At 34.9% G+C, this 26,301-nt stretch overlaps 2 protein-coding genes across 4 annotated transcripts in view; one reads left to right on the top strand and one right to left on the bottom strand.

The window, feature by feature from the left end:
• LOC125654559 (GTPase IMAP family member 4-like) overlaps positions 1 to 2,033 on the bottom strand; it is a 44,899-nt gene extending 42,866 nt beyond the window's left edge. The window contains exon 1 of the mRNA XM_056144377.1: positions 1,871 to 2,033. The gene's annotated coding sequence lies outside the window, so the exon portion shown is untranslated. The remainder of the gene's footprint in view (positions 1 to 1,870) is intronic.
• Positions 606 to 25,624, top strand: LOC125654517 (GTPase IMAP family member 6-like). 3 transcript variants are annotated; one of them, XM_056144375.1, is made up of 9 exons: positions 606 to 745; positions 2,521 to 2,740; positions 4,050 to 4,098; positions 6,271 to 6,493; positions 15,148 to 15,264; positions 15,617 to 15,641; positions 17,450 to 17,613; positions 24,642 to 24,689; positions 24,797 to 25,624. In XM_056144375.1, exons 4-9 carry the CDS (start codon positions 6,274 to 6,276, stop codon positions 25,399 to 25,401), a joined length of 1,179 nt encoding a protein of 392 aa, XP_056000350.1. In that variant the 5' UTR covers positions 606 to 745; positions 2,521 to 2,740; positions 4,050 to 4,098; positions 6,271 to 6,273; the 3' UTR covers positions 25,402 to 25,624. The 3 variants fall into 3 exon arrangements, with proteins under 3 accessions (XP_056000350.1, XP_056000349.1, XP_048740442.2); XM_056144374.1 differs by lacking the exon at positions 4,050 to 4,098; XM_048884485.2 differs by lacking the exons at positions 606 to 745; positions 4,050 to 4,098 and having other exon boundaries at positions 2,507 to 2,740.
• Positions 25,625 to 26,301: the final 677 nt, after the last annotated feature.

The following is a 26,301-nucleotide window of genomic DNA, read 5'->3' as shown; positions in this document are numbered from 1 at the left end:
CATGTTTGTTTTATCTTTCTTTTCTTAAACAACAACATTCTAAATATATTACAATATCCATTGACTTATTCTGTACCATGACATACTTCTCGACTTTGTTGATAGATATGTCTTCGATATGACAGTCATCTCCTTGTACAGTGGGTCGTCACAAATGATCAAGCTTCCTAATTTTACCTTAAAATAATCTACTAAGGTAAGCATATCCCTTGATAATTTTAGTTGCCAATTCGTATTGATATAGTCTGCTATTTTTATTGTATATTTTTATTTGCTTCTTAGAATGTGTAATATACTTGATCACGTGTTTAGGGAATTTGATATTATTTATATCAACCTCTGATTTTCTTAAAATATAGATTCCACCTATATAATTACTGCGTTACTCATATTCATGATTCATACTCATTACCCATCAAGTGCTTGTGTGACGCGGTACCTATTCAAATAATCTGCCATCTGAGTGCACACACATAACCAGCAGATCGATTTACAGATATCTGACTTGGCAAGTATTCAATAATACACACTTTTCGGCAGTACCTGTGGTATTCTTTTACCAACGATACTTGATGATTCACATATATTCTTCCAGGAGTTATTAGATTTTTTTATTCGCTTTTCAGCAACACATTATTGGATGGTATTGCCAAAACACGTTTACGACTTTAGAAAGTATCATTTGTTATCTGATACTCATCTTGACTTACGGGTCACTTATTCCGTATCTAATTTGATCTGAAAGGTGAGATATTGATCTTTGGAAAAAAAACTCATACTAGACTGAAATATATTTTTAAGGCAAGATCTACGCAACCAAGTAAATGTAAATATTTCACGATAACCTAAATCCATAATGTAAAAATTGTCAATATGGAGGAAAGATTTTATTTGATCATACTGGCTTAAGCAACCATGAATAAAGGTTATTTTTTCAAGATGGAAGTGGAAGTACTAATGCAATAAATAATTGAATATCTTCTTCAAAATTACCATACCAAAAATACAAAAAGGCTCTTTGGGAAGAAGGACTACATTTCATTAAAAAATAGACACCACAAAGTCGTCCATTTCTGCTTCATACTCAGATATTTTATTGGGAGTAGATATTAACGGCCAATTGACAACTCAGCTGTAAGACAAACGGAATGATTTCAGCTTCTCCATCCTCAACTTATCTTATTCATGTAGCAATATTTCATTATCATCTGCATATGGTGTTTATATCTCTCATCTGATTCTATACGCAAGAGTTTGTTCTGCGTATGGTCAGTATTTTAATCGAGGCAAGTCCCTGATAAACAAGTTGATGGTACAGGGGTTTTAACTGTCTCCTTTAAAGTAAGTATTTCGCAAATCCTATGGTCGTTATAACGATCTAGTTCGTCAATACAACCTATCATTGGGTCAAATGCTGTCTGATATGTTTCATACCGATCGTTAGGCCGTTCTTGGCCCACTGATTTTGACTCACGTTTTCCTGATCAGAATATAGGACTCACGGTGGGTGTGACCTGTCGACAGGGGATGCTTACTCCTCCTAGGTGTCTGATCCCACCTCTGGGGTGTCCAGGGGTCCGTGTTTGCCTAACTATCTATTCTGTATTGCTTGTGGGATTTCTGAGATTGTTCACTGTTCGTTAACTTCACCTTTCATGATAGCTTGTACATTTTACCGAAAGATAATCTTTAAATTTTCACCAATTCTATATTTTGTACATGTTTTAATTTACACTTTATGTAGTATTGAAATGAATGTTTCTCCCATAATAACAGATCATATTTTCTTCTTGATATTTGAACGATGAATGTGCAAACATTTCTAATAGCCTTTCGAGTAAATCTATATAAATTACATGTGTTGACTTACTATTTATGACTGAAATATTTCCAATGTAATAGTTTTTTTCCATCCACGAAATTTTAACTTGTATCAACATATAGTCTCATGCAAATAATCACCCGTTCTAATCTATTCAAAATACCAACTATCCTGCTAGGGTATACGTCCTTTAACATTGTGTCACGGATTTGTCGTCTGCTGTGCTTTAAAAGAATTTTTCATTTGCTTGTTAAATGTGCGATACATGTATGTTTAACTATTAGATGAAATGTTTTTAGAGAATATTATATTGATAGTTTTAACCTTCAATTTTTGATTACATTTTAGATCTGAAATTCATCTTTATATCTACTTTGCTGCTACAATTCAGGATTAATAAAAATGATCTTCCTTTGAATGGTTGTCTGACTTCTTACCTGTTCAATCAATATCTGTGTTTGGTGCACAAAACGAACAGCTTGAATTACATGTACCTGCCTTGACAACTATTCAAAGACATTTAGTCAATAAATCCCACGAAGCAAAACTCAATAATCAATAAATGTTAAATCTATATAACGGAAACGTATTCGGCAGTACTTGTGGTAACCCTTTATCGATGATACAAAGTGAATGTTGTTTTAGACGTACAGGTATTTTCTCAGGAGTTTTTAGAAATATATCGATTTGTTTTTCAGCAATAGATCCTTGGATGATTTGCCAAAATTTCATTGTCAACTTCAGAAAGTCGAGCATTTCATCTGTTAAACAATCATCTTGACCGGTGGATCACCTATGCGATGAAAGGCGAAGAACAGTGATCATTTCAAATAAATAATCTTTAGAAAAAGGTCCATACTAGACTGAAAGATCTTTCAGGAAAAGATCGTTTTATGACTCTACACCACTAGGGTGAAGGTAAGTATTCTACGGTAACAGAAATACGTAATGTATTGCTAGCATTAGCCTGATGTGGAGGTTTTCGTGGATCATACAATCTAAATTACACTGAATAAATGTTATTTGATCGAGGTAGAGATCACTAATACACAATGATTGATTTGTTATACTAATTACACTGTTTGATACTATTTGTAACTATCACTTTATACTACGTAATGAAAAAGGTGTAGGTGTAGATAACTAAGAATGATTAATTTCATAACCCCTGTAAAGAACGTGGAAACTAGAGCAGGACAAACATGCACCTATAGAAATAACGAAAGTACATAGAAGCTAGAAGGAATAAACATTCCCCTTTCCTCATATGTCGATGGATCTCTCTCTCTCTCTCTCTCTCTCTCCTCTCTCTCTCTCTCTCTCTCTCTCTCTCTCTATATATATATATATATATATATAAAGAGAGAGAGAGAGAGAGAGAGAGAGAGAGAGAGAGAGAGAGAGAGAGAGAGAGAGAGAGTTAGAGAGAGAGAGATATTGCGTGTTTTGATATGTGGTTTATTCAACGAGTTGATATGGTGTATTTATTCGCGAGGCTTGCGAGGCTTGCCGAGCGAATAAATACACAATATCAACGAGTTGGATAAACCACATATCAAAATACGCAATTATAGATGTTCTATTTATCTCATGAGTCCTCTTTTCACTTAATTTTGAGATAATCCCCAGTATGGTAGAAACAGCTGATTGAATTTGTGCTGAATCCATGGCTCAGACGTCATACTTAATCTGTCTTCCTTACGCGGGAAAAAATAGTGCGCTTATAATCCATTGATATACAGTACAAAAGGGCATTTTTATAAAAGAAACAATGGGTGAAAATTGTTTTAGAAGGGAGTATAGTTGATAAGTAATAATGGTTTGATCTGTTTGATATCGTTTGTTTCGATGTTTTCTGCCACACTCAACAATTTTTCAGTTATATGGTGGCGCTCAGTTTTTATTGGTGGAAGAGAGAACCCAGATACAATGTACCTGGAAAGAGACCACCGACCTTCCGAAAGTAAACTGGGAAACTTTCTCACTTACCGGCGCGAGCGGGATTGGAACCCGCGCCGATAGAGATAAGAGGCCGTGTGATTTTGAGCGCAATGCTCTAACCACTCGGCCACGGAGGCCCCCAGTTTGATGTCATCGTCTTTTTTAAATAAACATCTGTAAACCTGTAAACTACTAGATTAATGATAGTAATGCAGCGTTATTAGAATGTTCAACAGTTTACAATGAAAAATAGAAGTGTTTGTGCATTTGGATTTTATTTACATAGATCTGAGGGCGAGAGGAAATCCTGAAGCACTTTAATTTGGCCTAGCCTAGTAAGTAAAGCTGTTGAGATTTGTTACATTCAATATCCTCCAGAAAAAGACACTGTGTTCGTGAATACTTTGTACCGCAGCATGCCGAGGTACTTTCGATTATGCTTGTCCAGTAGGCGGTCGATTCCTTGTCAATGATAATAGTGTGCACATAGTTTTGTTTTCTGATTGTAATTTGTTAGTAGTTATGGACCAAATTGGCATTTTTATGGCCGGTAACTTACATTCTATGTCAGTGGGGGCAACAACATTCATGCTATAAAACAAATTATGAATGAATACAGAGTAGCACATTTAACGCTTTATTTCATGCATCGATATGCATAAACACAGAAAATATGTCATCCAAGCGAGAACAGTGTCAAAAATTGTTCGGACCGGAAGTGCTTTATCAAACGGACGTGTGATAAAGCTAATGCTTTATCTCACTTTCAATATACACCACTCGACCATCTAGGCAAGTCAATAAACTTGCTTTCGATGACGATGGAATTCTCGCCACGCTATCACACGCTACACGGTCATTGAGAATGGAAATGGAATAGTTATTTAATGTACATTTTAAGAGGATCATACATGATATACAATGTATTCGAAGTATTTTATATATAAAGCACAGAAATAGCAATGAAATCTTACATGAACATAACTGCCCTAAGTGAAGAAATATTTTGATATAAAGCACAGAAAATTTCACTTTATTCACAACCAGATTGTCAAATTTTCGGGACGACCCGTCCCTTCTTCAGGACAAACGAAAAGAATTATATAATGTGGCCAATATCAACAGAGCATGATAACAAAAACTACATATAAATACATCTAGCACTACAACTACACTAAACTACAAACGTATTTACAACGCAGACTATATGTTTTGGTCTTTAGGCTTGCCAATCAATGTTAAAAGTGGAGCGAATTAGGACATGCCTTATTCGTCCAAAGAGCTGATCCAAAATGAAAAACAATAAACTTAATTAATCTCAAGTGGAACGAGTTAACCCAATTACGTTGACAAATAGTAAAGCTAACTCGTACCCAGAGAGATTCTATTTTAACCATGCATAATTTATAAAAGATAATAATAAGTACAAAAAAATAAATAAGTAAATGAAAATAAGCTATGTAAACGAAGTAAGAAATGAAAAGTTTGAGAGAAAGATAATGTAAACAACAAGTTTGAATAAGTTAACAAAATGGACCAACTCCAAACAAAAACAAAGAATAAGCAGCCCAGGAAATTGAATCAACATCAGAAAGTCCCGTACTGATCATGTCTAGGGTAGATGTGCAAAAAACATACAATCACGGAAACTGATAAATGGGTTTTACATGAAAGCAATCGGTTATGAAGTTCAAAGTAATTAAAAGCGATGGGCTGATTGTAAACAGAATTGAAAAGAAAAAAATGTGTCCAAAGAGATGAGAGGCCGTGTGATTTTGAGCGCGATGCTATAACCACTCGGCCACGGAGGCCCTCATTCTTCTATGAAAAGATGAGGATAACGAAAAGTGATCCATCTCATAACTCCTATAAGGAATACAAAATAAAGGGTTAGACAAACATGAACCCCTGGATATTAAATGCACCGGAAGTGGTATCAGGTGTTTAGGAGGTGTTAGCATTCCCTGTTGACTAGTCAGACCAGCCGTATGCCGTTAATATCCATTTTCAATAACATATTTAAGTTCGAAGCAGATGTGAAGGACACTGTGGTGTCTCTTATGCAAGATGAAGATAACGAACAGTGATCAATCTCATAACTCCTACAAGCAATACAAAATAGATAGTTGGGCAAACACGGACCCCTGGACACACCAGAGGTGGGATCAGGTGCCTAGGAGGAGTAAGCATCCCCTGTTGACCGGTCACACCCGCCGTGAGCCCCATATCCTGATCAGGTAAACGGAGTTATCCGCAGTCAAAATCAGTGTGCCAAGAACGGCTTAACAATCGGTATGAAACACGTCTCAGGATATATCGAATCGACATACGAATGTAAATTTAAAGACTTGTTTAAACTTATGATAATTTTCATTGCACTTTTATTTTGTGATAAAGCTTTCACCTCTTGCAGTTTTCGAAATGTTGCAAATTAATATTAAAAGCTCTTTAATTTAAGGAAAGTGATGAAACTTCAGAGTAGTAGATAAAGCTTTTATTTATTTCAGAACATGTCTGATAGATGCTCGGAATCAAGGCGCACAGTCGAATTCGTAAAGGAATGTCCTGGTAATAAAGCAGAATGGAACGAACGTAAAGTATTAAAGAGTTGCCACACTATCACAAATACAACATGCAACTATGGAAGACCTCTAGAATATCATTGTCTACTAAATCCACACAGAAACGAAAGTATGGAAGTGTGTGCACCAGACACAATCATACCGAAAGGTAACTTTTACAATGAACAGAATATCAGAACACTTTAAATCCTAAATAATGCATTAAAATTACAGTAGAAATGAACGTTAAAAATTCCTAGCATGATTTTTATCTCGGTTTTCTTGCTTTAAGTGTAGATTAACCTTGCAAATGACGGATTACATTCTTCCTAATTAAACGCACTCCCTTCGCCTAATAATGAGAAATAACCTCAACATCTACATTTCATTTTAATTTTCATTTGTATCTTGTAAATCTTAACTGAAGACGGTGCAAGTTTATATATATATATATATATATATATATATATATATATATATATGCGCAAGGTGAAGATAACGAACAGTGATCAATCTCATAACTCCGGTCACATCCGCCGTGAGCCCTATATCTTGATCGGGTAAACGGAGTTATCCGCAGTCATAATCAGTGTGCCAAGAACGGCTTAACAATCGGTATGAAATACGTCAGACAGCATTTGACACAATGCGAGGTTGTATTGACGAACTAGATCGTTATAACAACCATAGAATTTGCGAAATGCTGATTATATATATATATATATATATATATATATATATATATATATATCCAATAATAAAAGTCAAGAAACACAAAACTCGAATAACATTTCACTGTTAGCGCTTTCGGCTTTAATGCCTCTTCAGACAGTTATAAAATGAAATAATATTGCTAAGTAACGTCAACATATCACGACGTAAGTAATTGTCCTTTGTGACGTCATAATAGATTACACTGGTAACGGTATAATACACACAATATTAGACAAAACTTGGAAATCAATTACAGATTTCAGTTCAATGTAGTTTCAATTTTACAGTTATTTTCTATTAAGTTTGGGATTAAACAATTTTATAAAGTATTCCTCCTTTGTAACTCTGGAAATTTCGCAGTCATTATACATTTTACAAAATGGAAATATGTTGAAATCTCCATGACCACAATTGGCAAAATGTTCGGAACATGGCGAATTTCTGATACTTGGATCGCGAATTTGCTGCTTGTGGACGCGTACACGAGCGTTCAGTTTGTTGGTTTGTCCGATATAGTTTTCATTACATGTAGGGCAGGTCATACAATATATTACATTTTCGGATTTGCATGTCATGTTAAAATTTGGTGTTAATTTTTTGCCGCATTTAAGAATTTTTTCTCTGCCTTCCTCTAGATGATTGCATGTACCACAACGTGAATCACCCCATTTTTGCACGGATTTGGAATTTTCCGTAGTAAATCGGGCACGCGTTAGAAGTCTCTTCAGATTAGGAGCCTGTCTTCTGCTGTTTTTTATTTGAGATTCTTTTATCAGGTTTTTGAGATTTTGGGATTGTTCTAATATAGTAAAAAATCTTCTAGCTGTTCCAAAAATATTGTGGTTGCGAGGGTTATGCGTAATTACAAAAGGAATATCGTTGTTTACATCGTTTTCTTCGTGTCGGGAGTTTCTTAAGATAGATATAGGTGTGTTCCGTGCTTTGGTCCACAAGCAGCAAATTCGCGATCCAAGTATCAGAAATTCGCCATTTTCCGAACATTTTGCCAATTGTGGTCATGGAGATTTCAACATATTTCCATTTTATAAAATGTATAATGACTGCGAAATTTCCAGAGTTACAAAGAAGGAATACTTTATAAAATTGTTTAATCCCAAACTTAATAGAAAATAACTGTGTAAAATTGAAACTACATTGAACTGAAATCTGTAATTGATTTCCAAGTTTTGTCTAATATTGTGTGTATTATACCGCTACCAGTGTAATTTATTATGACGTCACAAAGGACAATTACTTACGTCGTGATATGTTGACGTTACTTAGCAATATTATTTCATTTTATAACTGTCTGAAGAGGCATTAAAGCCGAAAGCGCTAACAGTGAAATGTTATTCGAGTTTTGTGTTTCTTGACTTTTATTATTGGATATATATATATATATATATATATATATATATATATATATATATATATTGATGTTTTCCGCCACACTCAAAAAACCTCTACGCGAGAGGAAAACATCTATCGATGTGCCCTTCAATTCGACATTTAGATATATCGATGACGTTTTGTCTATTAACAATAATAGCTTTCATTCATATGTCGATTTGATATATCCCTGTGAGCTCGAAATAAAGGACACCACATAGTTGTCCACTCATGCTTCATACTTTGATATTTTATTGAAAGTAGACATTAACGGCAAACGGACAACTCAACTGTATGACAAACGGGATAATTTCAGTTTCTCCATCGTCAACTCCCATATTTATGTAGCAATATTCCATTATCACCTGCATATGTGTTTATATATCTCAACTGATTCGATATGCAAGAGCTTGTTCTGCGTATATTCAGTTTTTAAATCGAGGTAAGCTACTGACAAACAAGTTGATGGTACAGGGGTTTTAACAGCCTGGATTGAAGTCAGCATTTTGCAAATTCTATGGTCGTTATGACGAGATATTCTCTGTTTGATTGATGGAAATACCCTTCGTTTCCCTTGTTGCAAGGTTCCGTCCTTGAATTCCTAATTTAGGCATAATGAGTATTCCCAAAATTGCGACTATTGTTTGACCTCCAGAACTTCCAAATTATTCTAAAACATTGTTAGAAATCATTACAAGTGTTGATTTATGTAGCTCTCCTCTCTTTATAGTCTGGTTTCCAGATTGCGGCTTTAATTTGTTTTTTAAAGGTAATAAATGAAAAAATGATTTGATCTTGAAAACTAATGTGGAATGAGTATATCATCTGTAGACTTCTAAACTATGATGAAAAATTACTCTTAATATTCATAAATACAGATTCACAGAGCAAAATCCTATACCATTTATCACCCTTGGTAGTTTCTAGCAAGTGCTGAGACATGTATATCTCTGCCCACGGTTGTGTTTAATTTTATTCATTTTGTATATAGGAACAATACTATTGTCTTGTTACACTTGTATGATAAAGTTTCTCTTTTAAAATAAAAATATTTTTTATGAAAATCTTGAACTATATTTTACTATATTCTATATTTCACGCAAATTCTAGGTTGTTTTTTTTTAACCAAAGTAGAGGTCAGTTAATCCGAGTATTTGAAATTAACCTCCATAGAGAGGGTATGAAAATCGGCGGGGGTAATGCATATATTACAAAAGAAGTGTTTATATTTTTGTCTCTCCAAAATGAATGCATTTTCTATAGGTTTAACATTGAAGCAAATGCAACAATCTAAATAAAACTTAATGTTAGATCCGCTCGCATATATCTTGATCATTACTGTACTTAGTCCTTATTTGTTTTATCTATACATTTATATATTTGATTTATTTCTCAAACTATTTTAATCATTTTTAGCTCACCTGAGCTGAAAGCTCAAGTGAGCTTTTCTGATCACCCGTATTCCGGCGTCCGTCCGTCTGTCCGTCCGTCTCTCCGTTTGTCCGTCTGTAAACTTTTCACATTTTCAACTTCTTCTCAACAACCACTGGGCCAATTTCAACCAAAGTTGGCACAAAACATCCTTAGGTTAAGGGAATTCTAAATTGTTAAAATAAAGGGCCACGCCACCTTCCAAGGGGAGATAATCAAGAAAAGGTAAAAATAGGGTAGGGTCATTAAAAAATATTCTTCTCAAGAACCACTGGGCCAGAAAAGATGAAATTTATAGATAAGCTTTATTAGGTAGTGCAGATTCTAAATTGTTAAAATCATGGCCCCCGGGGGTCGGATGGGGCCACAATAGGGGATCAAAGTTTTACATACAAATATATAGGGAAAATCTTTAAAAATCTTCTCAAGAACCACTGAGCCAGAAAAGCTGAGATTTATATGAAAGCTTCCTTATATAATGCAGATTCTAAATTGTTAAAATCATGGCCCCCGGGGGTCGGAAGGGGCCACAATAGGGGATCAAAGTTTTACATACAAATATATAGGGAAAATCTTTTAAAATATTTTTCTCAAGAACCACTAAGCCAGAAAAGCTGAGATTTATATGAAAGCTTCCTTATATAATGCAGATTCTGAATTGTTAAAATCATGCCCCCGGGGGTCGGATGGAGCCACAATAGGGGATCAAAGTTTTACATACAAATATATAGGAAAAATCTTTAAAAATCTTCTTCTCAAGAACTACTGAGCCAGAAAAGCTGAGATTTATATGAAAGCTTCCTTATATAGTACAGATTCTAAATTGTTAAAATCATGGCCCCCGGGGATCGGATGGGGCCACAATAGGGGGTCAAAGTTTTGGGGGGTTTTGTTTGAGTTTTTTTCGGTTTTTTGTTTTTTTCTGGGTTTTTTTTTTTGCAGATTCAAGTTTGTTAAAATCATGGACCCCGGGGATTGGATGGTGCCTCAAGGGGGGCATCAAAGTTTTACATACAAATTTATAGGGAAAATCTTTTAAAATCTTCTCAAGAACCACTGAGCCAGAAAAGCTGAGATTTATATGAAAGCTTCCTGATATAGTGCAGATTATAAATTGTTAAGATCATGGCCCCCGGGAGTCGGATGGGACCACAATAAGGGGTCAAAATTTTACATACAAATATATAGGAAAAATCTTTAAAAATCTTCCCAGAACCACTAAGCCAGAAAGGCTGAGATTTATATGAAAGCTTTCTGATATAGTGCAGATTCAGGTTTGTTAAAATCATGGCCCCCTGGGGTAGGATGGGGTCACAATGGGGGATCAAAGTTTTACATACAAATATATAGGGAAAATCTTTAAAAAATCTTCTTCTCAAGAACCATTGGGCCAAAGAAGTTCACATTTACATGAAAGCTTTCTGACATAGTGTAGATTCAAGTTTGCAAAAACCATGGCCTCCAGGGGTAGGTTTGGGGCCATAATAGGGACTACGGTTTTACATGCAAATAGATATGAAAAATCTTCTGATATGGACCAAGGTGACTCAGGTGAGCGATGTGGCCCATGGGCCTCTTGTTTTATTGTTTATATTTGTTTCATATTTTCCTTTCTTGTCCAAGGTGACGGGTTCTTATCGACTGGCTAATACGATGTGTAGATGCAACAACCCCCTCTCCCTCCCGCTGCGACGGAGAATATGTCTCAGTCTTCCTTGACCAGAATTTTTAAAATCATTTTCCCGTTGCTTTATATGTATCTAAAATGTATAGGTTTACTCAACGTCTGTCTTTGAGAAGAGGCCTAGAATATATGAATTGCACACTCATTTTATTAACACCGGGATTGAATGTACAAAAATAGCGAAAAAGACGCGACGTTTTAATGAATTTAATAGAGCAATGAATGAAATAAGTTTGAATAATCAATATTCCATGACAATATAATTTATGTATCTTTTTCTTTTATTTTGGACGTCGAAAGATATTCATTTGCTTTAATTCCATCGGGTTCAAAAGTCATTGAGCTATTAACAATGGATCGAATCTACCGAGTGGTACATGTTCAATCAGTTTAGAATGGATCATTATCATTTTTTAACCTTTTTAATATCTTTGATATTATCATCATATTGAAACAATTTCTTGTTTAAACTACCACCAGCAAAAACCAAATGCCAAAAGTCAAAGCGTGCAGGTCATACTTACCGCTTCGTGCAGATCGTTCACAACCCTATCCCCACCCGAAAATGTTTCAATCTTTCCTGGCGAGAAGTTGTTTTAAAATCATTTTATTTGTTTTAAGAAAAATGAAATTTACCGCGTCGTACATGACCTCTCTTCACCTCACCTATCCTCTTCGTGCCCGCTGGCACATAAGACCCTAATACACTGCCTCCACCTGCCTCTGTCTCCGGCTACTGCCATTGCTGACGCCCAGCTATTTCACCCCAGCTTTAACCTTTCCTATTCAGTAGTTCTTCTACACATTGTTTTTGGCCGGCCTACTTTCCTCCTTCCCTTTGGGTGCCATGTCAGTGCGGTGGTGCTAATTCTGGTGTTCTCCATCATTAGTCATGGTCACTCCAATTCCACTTCCAGAAAGTTATCATTTTGCTTGTTCTTGTTTTTGTTCTATGATGGAGTCGTACATGAGCAATCGTTTTAAGATGGACCATTATCATTTCTTTTTTAATATCTAGAATTCTGTCTTTATTTTGAAACTATTCCTTGTTTTAACTAACCCAAGGATGAATGAAATAATGCCCCAAAAAATCAAAACGGGCTTGCCATGGCTACCATATAGACCGTTCACAAAGCGTGCAAGCCACGCCTAAGAAGTGGTCAGCGTTTCGTGCGAAGCGGTCCATGCAAACCGTTCACCGTTCCGTGCAAGTAGTTTAGTAGTACGCTTCTGGGTTTGCATTACTACTTCGTACATTGTGAATCAGCTCTTTGGATGAATAGGATATGTCATAATTTGCTCCGCTCTTACATGTAACATTGATTCGCAAGCCTAAAGACCAAACACATGTAGTCTGCGGTGTAAATACGTTAGTAGATTTCGTTTAATTTTATTGTTAAGTGTATTTATATGTAGTGGGGTTTTTTTGGAGGGGGGATCATTCTCTGTTAAAATTTGCCACAATATGTATTTCTTTTCGTTTGTCCCAAAGAAGAGACGGGTCATCACAAAAATGTAACAATCTGAAATCTGGTTTCCCATGTCATTAACTAAGATTAAGCATCGACACGAAGTGCTTTATAACTTTTTATATATATTAACGAAATAAAAACATATGCCAGACATTGATCTTTTTCTATCTTATTTCGCTAGGTGTCATTAGTCACAGTCGTTAAATTCACATTAACAAGCGTTACCTTTATGATTTTATCATTTAACTGTTTTACGAAAATATGGTATGGTTGATCTATTGATTATAATTAAACGTGGTAATGAATGTACACTGAATGACCAATGCTACTTCTATGAAATATGTAGTAAACTATTAACAAAATAATTTTATACCAATAAATAATATTGGCAAACAAAATTTTTCAAATTCTATGGTCGTTATAACAATCTAGTTTGCCAATATAACCTATCATTTTCATCATCAATTTTCCCATGGTCTATTTCCATGATAAAGTAACATATTCTATGCATCATATGTTGGTTAAGCTTACTAAATAACAACGATCTTCAGCTGAAGTTATTTTTATGTGATATAATTGTAATGTAATAATTTTATTAACAGACATTACCAATTTCAAGAAATAAAAATAAAACTTACAAAATTAAGTTTATTAAAAGTTTTCAAAAATTAATAAATAAAGATGATATTAATGGCAAACTAAAAAGTCAACTTTATGACAAACTTTATGACGAACGGGATGATTACAGCTTCTCCGTCGTCAACTTCCCATATTTTATGTAGCAGTATTCGATTATCACCTGCATAGGGGTTGTATATATTTCAACTGATTCGTCAAGCAAGATCTTGCTCTGCGTATGGTCAGTTTTTAAATCGAGGCAAGCTACTGAAAAACACGTTAATGGTACAGGAGTTTCAATAGTCTCGATTGAAGTCAGCGTTTCGCAAATTCTATGGTCGTTATAACGATCTAGTTTGCCAATACAACCTGTCATTGGGTCAAATGCTCTCTGATGTTTTCATACCCACTGTTAGACGGTTCTTGGCACACTGATTTTGACTACATATAACTCCGTTTACCTTATGAAGATATAGGGCTTACGGCGGGTTTTTCACACTCAAAGCTGCCAATACTCAGCAAAATAAGTCCAATATCTTAATAATGTATTACACACAGTGATGCAGATGTGTAAATTGCGTAGCTTTCCCTAACAAATAGTGCAAGAAATGCATAAGACTCTTTAATGTATAGATGAAATGTGAAGATAACGAACAGTGATCAATCTCATAACTCCTACAAGCAATACAAAATAGATAATTGGGCAAACACGGACCCCTGGACACACCAGAGGTGGGATCAGGTGCCTTGGAGGAGTTAGTATCCCCTGTCGACCGATCACACCCGCCGTGAGCCCTATATCCTGTTCAGGTAAACGGAGTTATCCGCAGTCAAAATAAGTGTGCCAAGAACGACTTAACAATCGGTATGAAACACGTCAGACATCATTTGACCCAATGACAGCTAGTATTGACGAACTAGATCGTTATAACGACCATATAATTTGCGAAATGCTGACTTCAATCGAGATTGTTGAAACCCCTGTACCATCAACTTGTTTGTCAGTAGCTTACCTCGATTTAAACACTGACTATACCCAGAACAAGCTCTTGCATATCGAATCAGTTGAAATATATAAACACCATATGCAGGTGATAATGGAATATTGCTACGTAAATATGGGAAGTTGACGATGGAGAAGATGAAATCATCCCGTTTGTCATACACTTGAGTTGTCAGTTTGCCGTTAATGTCTATTTCAATAAAATATCTAGGTATGAAGCAGAATGGACGACTCTGTGGTGTCCTTTATTTCGAGTTCACAGGGATATATCAAATCGACATATGAATGAAAGTTGTTATTGTTAGATGTCAATCGAACATATCTTGCTTTCTCAACATGTTATCTCAATCTAGAAGTATCTGACACTGATGTAAAAACGGAAGACGCAAGCCCTGAATAGATCTTGATATTTCACACCTCAACCAATACCTTCTACCTTACCATTCTTGAAATAAAATCTATATATTGACAATTCTGGTTCCAGGTACATGTGATAAAATATTCTATTTTAGATACTTGCCCCGAGTATAGCTTAAAAGGAGAGCGCATCAATGGCGTCTTTAATTGCAGTACAAAACTAGGATCAAGCTGTCCGAAAAAGCAGTACCATTCTAACACAGTCATCGAATGTAAGTTGAAAATTTGGAATGCTTCTTTCATAATTTTTATCAAGGAACGAAGTTTCAGCAAATGTTTTAATTTAATTCAACAAATATAATGGTTTGAGATACTTTATATTAAAATGCAAGGGGTTCTTTCATTATAATATGAAATATTTACTCGAAGTAAATGCATAATTCTCCCAATGTATAATGTGAAACGTACAACTCCATTGTATAACATCATTCCTTCTTTACATGTGCATTTCTTATCCTCACTCCTCGTTACATGTTTTCACCTTTTCAAAAAGACAACGAATTACAAGCAAAAAGATAATTTGACTTTCAATGCGCATATGATATTCCATACTATTTCTTTTAGATAGAAGTTGTATAAAAGAAACAAGGTAAGGTTTCCCTTCTTCATTTACTCTCATCTGTCTATTTTCTTTTTTATTTTATCATTTTTATTTTGCTTTGCTATGCACTCTATTTAACAAGAGCTTGGTTCACAATTGGCCAGATAAGATACATGTACTTATATTTTACCAGCAAAGCACTATTTCAGTATCTTTAAAAGTGTATTGATCATATCCATAAACCCGTTTACCTGATCAAGATATAGGTAACCGGTCAACAGGAGACGCTTACTCTTCCTAGGCATCTGATCCCACCTCTGGTGTGTCCAGGGTCCTTGTTTGCCCAACTATCTACTTTGTATTATTTATAGGACCTATGAGATTGATCGCTGTTTGTTATCTTCACTTTTCATCCAGTGATCACAAAAAGTTCATACTCATAATCAAATCAAATTTTATCCTGGAACATATACAAGAACGGCCTAACAATCGGTATCAAACACGTCGGACAGTATTTGACCCAATGAGAGGTTATATGGGCAAATTAGATCATTACAACGACCATAGAATTTGCGAAATGCTGACTTTAAATGAGAAAGTTGAAACCCATGTAACATCAACTTGTTTGTCAGTAGCCTACGTTGAGTTACAAACTTATCATGGGTATCTTTTTATATGTTTTAGAATATAGATTGTATTACTTATATGTTTTTCCCTATAATAGCTCTAAAACTTCATTGTTATTTCGGATTTCAAACATTTCGGTTGAGCGAAATGCGCATCTGGTGCATCAAAATTGGTACCGTGTAAGTTTTTTTTGTTTTTTTTATAATTTATTTATTTTTTTGGTTTCATACAATACATCAAACACTTACACAAACATACCTTTCATACATGCATACATCTCCCTGTGGTTTAGGTTACTTGCTGTACAATAGTGAAAGTAATAATAATAACAATAATACATGTACTAAAAATAATGACAAGTACATGTAGTAAGTTTTACATGTACACGAATATCTATGATGCAGAACCTCAGAAGAAGTAAACACTTGTTCTGGGCTTCGATTCGAGATTTATATACATCTACGATGTTTTATATATTAACAATAGTTATTTTAGTACTGCGTCGACATAATAAGCAAGAATGTACATACAGTTTGAATTCAGAGTAAACATAATGGAAGCTCAAATGTATATATATATATATATATTATGCTTCCATCCTTAAATATAGCTTTGAAAAATTTAAGATAACAGTGATCAACCTCATAATTCTTATAGAGAATATAAAGTTATGAGTAGACAAACACGGATCCCTGGACACACCAGAGGTGGGTTTACTTGCATAAGAGAAGTTAGCAACTCTTTTGACGGGTCACATACATCGTGTTCCCTATATCTTCATAAGGTAAACGGAGTAATGAGTGGTCAAGAACGGCATTGCAATAGGTATTAAACACATCAGACAGCATTTGACCAATGGAGATGTTGTATTTGTAAATTAGATCTCTATAACGACCATAGAATGTGGAAAATGCTTACTTTAAACGAAACTGTTCAAACCTCTGTAACACAACTAATTTTTTCAGTAGCCTGTTTCGTTTTAAAAACGTAACATACGCAGAACATAGTTTTGAGTATTGAATCAGTTGAGAGACGTCAATAACCTTTATGAGACTGATCACTGTTTATTATATTTGCTTTTTCATGTAAAGATTCAACATTGCTGTATGATGACATTTAAATAGCAGGACATGACTTATTACTGAACTGTTATTGGTATGGAAGCATTCTGGCTAAAATAAACGTTGTTGCCCCGAATCGTTTGTTAATATATTATTTGTCTGTTTAAGATTTCCCATAGATGTACCAGATCAAACTTCAGACGGAGGTGATCAACTAGCAGTCATTTTATGTAGTTCTATTGTTGGGATTGGAATCATTGCCACTTTATGTTTCCTCCTCTACAAATATAGGAAATACCGGGCACGTAGGACGGAAGACGGATTTTGTTCATGTAAGTTTATAAAGATCTTACTGATATGAAGGTAATCGTTTTTTATGGTTTTGTATTGCGACACCATATACAATTACACCATCAATATCCTGTACGCATATGATGCCACAATGTCGCAGTTAAAATTGTGTTCACACTTTTACGAATAATGCCGTCTCGTAGCTGAAGCAGAACTTTAAGAAGACATCCAGCAAGACTATCATTTCTGTTAGGTTTACAACATATTCAAAAAACGCCATGAATCGAGAATTGGATACCGATTCCCCCTTTAGTCTTACGTGTAACTGTTTCTTAATAAATGTGCAATGTGTGTTGCTGTTATCTACATGTATTACGAATTGCAAAGTAAGGGGCAAAAGTACTTAATTATTAATACATTACAATACAATATAATGCTGAAATTTGTATAACGCCCTCATCAATTTAAAATATCTAAAGCGATTCACATCAAAACATACAATTATAAGCGAAATAAATATCCTGCATTAAACTAGTAGTACGTACTGGCAGGGGTCTAAAGAACCAGATGATATTGATGATATTCTGCACTTGAAATTCAACACTTAGCTAATTGAAATGCAATATGATTATATTGTGTATATTGTAAGTATTCTAATTCCCATGGGCACGAATTGTGCTCCTTTGTTAGCTGACCTGTTTTTATATTCATATGAAGCAAAATTTATTCAAAAACTTCTACGTGAGAAGAAAAAATCTCTCGCTTTGACCTTCAATTCGACTTTTAGATATATCGATGACGTTTTGTCTATTAACAATGATAGCTTTCATTCATATGTCGATTTGATATATCCCTGTGAGCTCGAAATAAAGGACACCACAGAGTCGTCCACTTCTGCTTCATACTTAGATATTTTATTGAAAGTAGACATTAACAGCAAACTAACAACTCAACTGTATGACAAACGGGATGATTTCAGCTTCTCCATCGTCAACTTCCCACATTTATGTAGCAATATTCCATTATCACCTGCATATGGTGTTTATATATCTCAACTGATTCGATATGCAAGAGCTTGTTCTGGGTATAGTCAGTTTTTAAATCGAGGTAAGCTACTGACAATGAAGTTGATGGTACAGGGATTTCAACAATCTCGATTGAAGTCAGCATTTCGCAAATTCTATGGTCGTTATAACAATCTACTTCGTCAATACAACCTCGCATTGGGTCAAATGCTGTCTGACGTGTTTCATACCAATTGTTAAGCCGTTCTTGGCACACTGATTTTGACTGCGGATAACTCCGTTTACCTGATCAGGATATGGGGCTCACGGCGGGTGTGACCGGTCAACAGGGGATGCTTACTCCTCCTAGGCACCTGATCCCACCTCTGGTGTGTCCAGGGGTCCGTGTTTGCCCAACTATCTATTTTGTATTGCTTGTAGGAGTTATGAGATTGATCACTGTTCGTTATCTTCACCTTGCATTGTAAGTATTGGGGCGGTTTTTTTTTTTACATTAATGCGGTTGTATATAATCATGCAATCTCCATAATAAATGCCATTATATGATGAAAGGTGAAGATAACGAAGTGATCAATCACTTAAGTCCTATAAGCAATATAAAATAGATAGTTGGGCAAAAACGGACCCCTGGACACACCAGAGTTGGGGGTCAGGTGCCATGGGGAAGTAAGCATTCCCTGTCGTACAGTGAAAAGAACGAATGCAATATATATGATGAATCTTTTTCATAATATCTCTTTCTGGTGTCATTTTTAAACATCGAGTTCTAAAAATCACCAAAGTCGTGCACATCATATCTGTGTATCTTAAAATTAAGAATTTGATTTTTAAAAACAGTGATTTTGTAGAGGTTTGTAAAGACAAATCATAATTGAAATTTTATGTAGGACTTACTTGTAGAACATTTAGAAATATCTATTGATTAATTAAATACTGTTTAACATCCCTCCCGAGAATTTTTCACTCATATGAAGAGGTCACCATTGCCTATGATCGGCGTTTATGGCCTTTGAGCAGGGGGATCTTTATTGTGCCACACCTGCTGTGATATGGGACCTCGGATTTTGCGGTCTCATCCGAAGGACCGCCCCATTTAGTTGCCTCTTACGACAAGAACAGGGTACTGATGATCTATTCTAACTCAGGTCTCCCACGGGACTAGAAAGAAATGTATATTTATAGCATATTCTTCTAGAAAATACAAAACGATTTTGATTCCCAATTTATCCTGAATCTTTTTACTTGTTATTTCACTCGACGTAGGATATGACGTAAAAGAAAGACAGAAAGACAAAATTGCCATTATTTGCCAACAGTCTCGATTAAAGTCAGCATTTCTCAAATTTTATGGTCGTTATAACGATCTAGTTTGTCAATACATTCTATCGTTGGGTCAAATGCTGTCCGAAGTGTTTTTGACTACAGATAACTCCGTTTACCTGATTAAGATAAAGGGCTCACGGTGAATGTGACCTGTTGACAGGGGATGCTTACTCCTCCTAGGTACCTGATCCCACCTCTGGTATATTCAGGGGTCCGTGTTTGCCCAACTCTATTTTGTATAGCTTTTTATTATAACGACCATAACATTTGTGAGATCCTGACTTTAAATGAGGCTATAGGAACCCCTGCACCTTCAACTTGTTTGTCAGTAGCTTGACTCGATTTAAAAACTGGCCACATGTAAAACAAGCTCTTGCATATCAAAGCAGTTGAAATATATACACACCATATGCAGGTGATAATGGAATATTGTTACATAAATATGAGAAGTTGACGACTCCGTTGGGGTCTTTATTTGTTATTTGTATACTGTTTTTCGAATTTTTTGCAAGCATGTGATATATACCCTATATGATATAGTTGATATCATTTTGTTTTCGATAATTATTCCATATTCATTACTTACAGAGGACAAATACAAAGTACAATTTTAAAAAAGATTGCATATTAACATATGTTTGTTACATATGATTTATTATCATTTATCTAGAGACAAAAGTTACTTAATACAATGGAATAAGGTAAGGTTTGCGACATTTTGACATGTAGCGAACAAAGTAATGTTGCATATCAGTATGTTCAGTAGGAATTTATCTTTTTAAAAATTGACTTTTTAAAAATAATTGCCCGTGTCGTTTTTTGACCAGATGGGCTTATTTTTGTAATGTGCTACATTCTCGGGATCTTTGTACAAAAGTAATACTAGTGGTATAAAAACTACACGAGGCAAACTTATGGGGTAAAAAAAAAACTGGTGGGATTTTTAAAAGGGCATTATCTATAACATTATACTAAATGGTAGAAAAAAATGTTATTTTAAAACACAAAAAATAGCACTTTTTGTATCTTGAATAGAATTTAAATCGGTTGCCATGGCAACAAAAAATGCATATTGAGTTGCTTTTCATGGTCTTCGTCAGAGAAATTTCACTTTAAACATAATATTTGGACCATAAACATTTAAGGAAACACATAAAATTATTACCCATCGGGCTTTGTTTCCATGGTAACAGATTAACAAAGAATTATTTCATTTGTGCAATTTGTCACTTTGTTTTATAATTGTACAACTTTTGAAGAGTGCTTTGAGCATTTTCGTGAATAAGATACAATTCCAGCCCAAAAATGATGAATGGTATTTATATTTAATTGTCAAGTATTGTAGTATCACATTTATTAGGAATTAAGATGTTGAGGTTGTTTCTGAATACAATACAATATTTTCAATATCCGGCGGGTTTTTCACGATGCCGCTTCGTCATAAATTCCGTGTTTCATTAGCTCGAACCTGTCCTATATACTACATCTTTGAAATAAATTCCCTTTTCTTGTTCAAGTGATTGATGTTTGTTTACATAGTTGAACATACAACTGTAACCTTTGCGACAATATAAAGCCCGGTCAGTGGTGGATCAAGGGGGGGGGGGGGGAGGTACGTAAAGTTAGTGAAAATTACACTAATAAATCTGTTTAAATGTCGACATTATGCAGATGTTCCTTGGTCAAAATTAAGACTATGTTAAGATATACTACAGAAGACCTTTTTTATTCTTACATGATCATATCAGTCGCGTTTTCTATATTTTTAAGTTCATGCGATAAATAGCTCTATCAGCTCAAGTAGATGTCGTAGCATTGAAATAAAAAGTGGATGCCATAGCATTGAAATTAAAAGTGCATGTAATTAGAGAGCATTGTCAGGTTTATTTTTAAATTGCTTGGGAATAAAAATTCTAAGCATCGTTAAGGTATTCAATGTATAATGACCATATTTCATATCTAATAAATGGATGGTGGAATTTTCGTAATCATGGTATTATTTTGAAGGGTTCATCAAATAAAAATAATCCACCATAGGAATTTTCAAAATTTTGTTTACTGCTTGATTTATTTCACCTAGAATTTGACATTGAAGTATATGGGAAAAGCATGTTTTATTACAATATTTTAAAAAGAAATTATATTTTCATACAAATCTCTTGGTAGAAAGTTACATACACTTTCTCTTAATGAAAATATGAAATAAAATTAATCATTGACCACACACATTTTTAGAAAATTAGATTTTTCTAATTTTTACAAAGGGCAGACAACTCTTCCAAAAAGTCTTAAGTGCAAAAAAAGTCAGCTTCTAATCATTTACCAGTCATGTGAATTTCATCTCCTTCACTTTCATCATTATTTAACAAAAAACATTTATGTTGATCGAAATCCTTCAAAATTGTTCATTATCCTTTCATTATACATGGAATACCTTAATGTCGAACCTTGTCTTTGAGGATACTATTCACAAACAATGATTGATTATAACAGCATAAAAATAAATCCTACTTCCCCTAGCATGATTTGCAGAGATTACATGGCACAACATAATTTTAATGGAAATTAACCGTAGTGCATACTACATATGTATATATAAAAAATGTAGACTTTTATAATATCAAAGAAAATAATTTATAAATGATCATTTGAGAAACATTAATATTATTTTGTCATTAAGATTTACACATACGCCGCTTAACACTTGACAGTGGTAGTAGATAACAAGTAAATACTATGTCATTTTCCCTCGATACATCTATAACGTGACGCATTTTTTCATTGTGACGTCATAAAGCGCGAAGTGCATTGAGGTATATCAAGAGCTATATCCCTGTTGTTGCAAACCTTACCTTAATCTGCCTATGGAGGTATAACATGCAGGAAAAATAAATCTTTGTTGTCAAAATGCTTTGATTTCGAAGAAGTTGAGGCCGAATTCGACGCTTATGTCATTAGGTTTTCTTGTTTGTTTTCATTTGCTCTTTAAAAAAGAGAGTATGGAACCAAACACTGGGTGTCCATGAAGTGAAGTGACTAATATACTTATCAGTGCAAAATTTTACGATTCCACGATTACTCCTCAACAATGGAAACAACAGTGGACCTACCTTGTCGGGCCACATAGGAGAGGAATATTTCAGATCACTCTATTACAAAATGATATGCAAATATTCTCAGACTTGTGGCGTTCTATTCTCCAATTGTGGAATCTGTATAGTGTAGTATGGAATCACAATTACATATGTAGGTTAAAGAAGGTTCTGGATCGTGAAAGAGCTTAATAATTTGCAAACTGTGTGGATCAAAAGACTTCAAAAATTAAACTATTCCAAAAGCATTTCTGTTGTTTTTCCCTCAGTTTTAGGAGAATGAATAGTTACATCACATGTAAATGATTTATTGAAGCATTAAAACTGATTCCGATGAAACATTTCTTAGTGTATGAACAACAATCACCTCTGTTTTATCATCTTTTGAATATATATGTTACGTGCAAGGAAGGAGGTAACATGTATTAAACTGGAGGCGAAGGTTTTGAAGTATAGTAATTTCAAACTTCTCTATGGCAATTACTGGGTAGGAATGTTGCAGTTAAAATTAAAATCGCCTTGACTATATCAGGGACATCTTACCCGTTGAGTCGTTTTGTGAGCTGGTCGGAACCCCTGGGGGTATGATGGGGCCACAATAGGGGATCAAAACTTTACAATTATACAAGTATATAGGAAAAATCTATAAAAAATATTCTTCTCAAGAACCACTGGGCCGGAAAAGCTGAGATTTACATGAAAGCTTACTGACATAGTGTAGATTCAAGTTTGTTAAAATCATGGCCCCTGGGGATTGGATGGTGCCACAATAGGGGATCAAAGTTTTACATGCAAATATATGTGAAACATCTTTAAAAATCTTCCTCTCAAGAACCACTGAGCTAGAAAACCTGAGATTTACATGAAAGCTTCCTGACATAATGCAGATTCATGTTTCTTCAAATCATGAACCCCGGGGGTATGATGGGGCTACAATAGGGGATCAAAGTTTTACATACAAATATAATGGGGAAATCCTTAAAAATCTTCTCAAGAACCACTGGGCCAGAAAAAGCTGAGATTTACATGAAAGCTTTCTAACGTATATCAGATTTATGTTTGTTAAATCCATATTGGCTCCCGGAGGTATAATGGGGCCACAAGGGGGGATCAAAGTTTTTCATACAGATATATAGGGAGAATCTTTAAAAATATTCTTCTCAAAAACTACCAGGCCATGAATGTGGAAATTTACATGAAATCTTCCTGACATAGTGCAGATTAACGTTTGCGAAAATCATGCCCCCCCCCCCCCCCCCATGGGGTGACAATAGGGATCAATTTTTACATACAAATATATTGGGGAAATCATTAAAAATCTTCTGATGAAAAATCACTTGGCCAGAAAAGTTTACATTCACATGAAAGCTTCCTGACCTAGTCCAGATTCAATTTAGAAAAAATCATGGCCCCCGGGAATAGGTTGGGATCACAATAGGGATCAAAGTTTTACATGCGTATAGGAAAAATCTTTAAATATGAGCCAAGGTGACTCAGGTGAGCGATGTGGCCCATGGGCCTCTTTCTATTTTTGGCAAACTTTTCATTTCTAAGTACTGTACATATAGTGAAGAAGTTCATTGTTTTGTATTTCTCGTTTTCATATTCATGCATTTGGTACCTGTCCAGTCCTTCAACATTCCAGTCAATGTAATCCTACATGTTTAAGACGTGAAGGTAATGATTAAATTGATTCGGATATTGTTAAAACTCTTATGCTTTAATGAATAAACATTAAGCTACATGATACCGACGCTTGAAATCTAAGAGTATTTCTTGTTTAGATGATGCTCCGGAGAATACACAACTTTTAGAGGACATCAATATTTTACTGGTGGGAAGGACTGGGAGTGGCAAGAGTTCGAGTGGGAACACAATTTTAGGCCGGGAGAAGTTCCATACAACGTTGTCAGCTAGTTCTGTTACAAAACGATGTGTAAAAGAGCATGTCAGACTAGAAGAACAAAATTTTTATGTTATAGACACGCCTGGACTTTTTGACACAGATACAAAAGAGCAACAGTTCAGGTCAATGTCAAAATTAATTAACGATGATTCGCCGCCTATCATCATTCTTGTTATAGCGATTGGCAGTATTCGGCCTGAAGATTTGAAAACATTAGATAGAATATCTGAACATTTCGGAGATGATTTGAAAAGACGGGGCATTGTATTATTTACGAAAAGGGACCATCTGAATACTGACGGTAAAACCTTAGATAGTTACTTGAACACCGCTCCACAGAAATTAAACGATATGATATCAGAATTACGTGGTCCATTGGCATTTGATAATACTACTGAGGGGAGAAAAAATATTAACCAAGTACGAGATCTGATTTCTGAAATACGAAGTCTCAAAGCAACAGGGCTGTACCAGAACAACTAGATAAATCCTCTTTCACCATGAAAAGCTGTGCTACATGCAAGCCTATTTTGACGCCGAATATGATCAATCAATCGACAACACGGTTGTGTTTATTTTATAATAGCGGTCAGAGAGAGGATGGCAATATACTAAAAAAAAAACATATACGGTAACCGATATGTTATGCATAGTTGTGGATGAATACACCAAAATCTGCCTCGAAACAAAAATTCCAGTTTTAAAATATGTATATAACTCTCCAATCTACAAATATGATGCGATTAACAACGTAAAGAACACTTCTCCAAAGAAAACCGCTTGTTAATGAATGTATATATTTGTGGTATTTCTTTGTTAGATGTGCATGCTAAACAACATAGTTTAGAAATTTTATGTCAAAGCATCGGCAAAACAGAAACACACGACCAGGATGCAATAAGAATATATCAGTAAGTAAGAAAGGAAGGCAATTGTATTTACAATTATAAATCCACAGCAACCACGAATAGCTAAACAAGGTTTTGACATTCAAGTTTACGCCCCATTCTGAATTTCTTAACGTTCAAAACTTTGGTTGAACATCCTTTACTGGGTTCCAACCTGCCATCTCAAACGCACATTTAGATAGAAACGCACTTTTTCATGCTTTAGATAACAGAATTCCTCAGTCAAGGTGGTAAGTTAGTCCCTTAATCATTACTTTTCACGTTATTCATATATTATTATTCTATTTTATGCTTTTATTCTATATTTTATTTATCTATCATCACAGTTCAGCTCCACACCTACATGTACATTCTAACCCGTCATCAGAATGAGTTGAATATCATTTAATTATACCGATTCTGAGTTTTTAATTTATCCAACGTACGATTTAATTAGTTCAGTTCAGTTTTGAGGTACGATCTGATGAGACTTTTG

Source organism: Ostrea edulis, chromosome 7 (genome assembly GCF_947568905.1).
Source record: "Ostrea edulis chromosome 7, xbOstEdul1.1, whole genome shotgun sequence".
Taxonomy (NCBI): Eukaryota; Metazoa; Mollusca; class Bivalvia; order Ostreida; family Ostreidae; genus Ostrea; species Ostrea edulis.
This window is presented reverse-complemented; position numbering and strand designations above follow the sequence as displayed.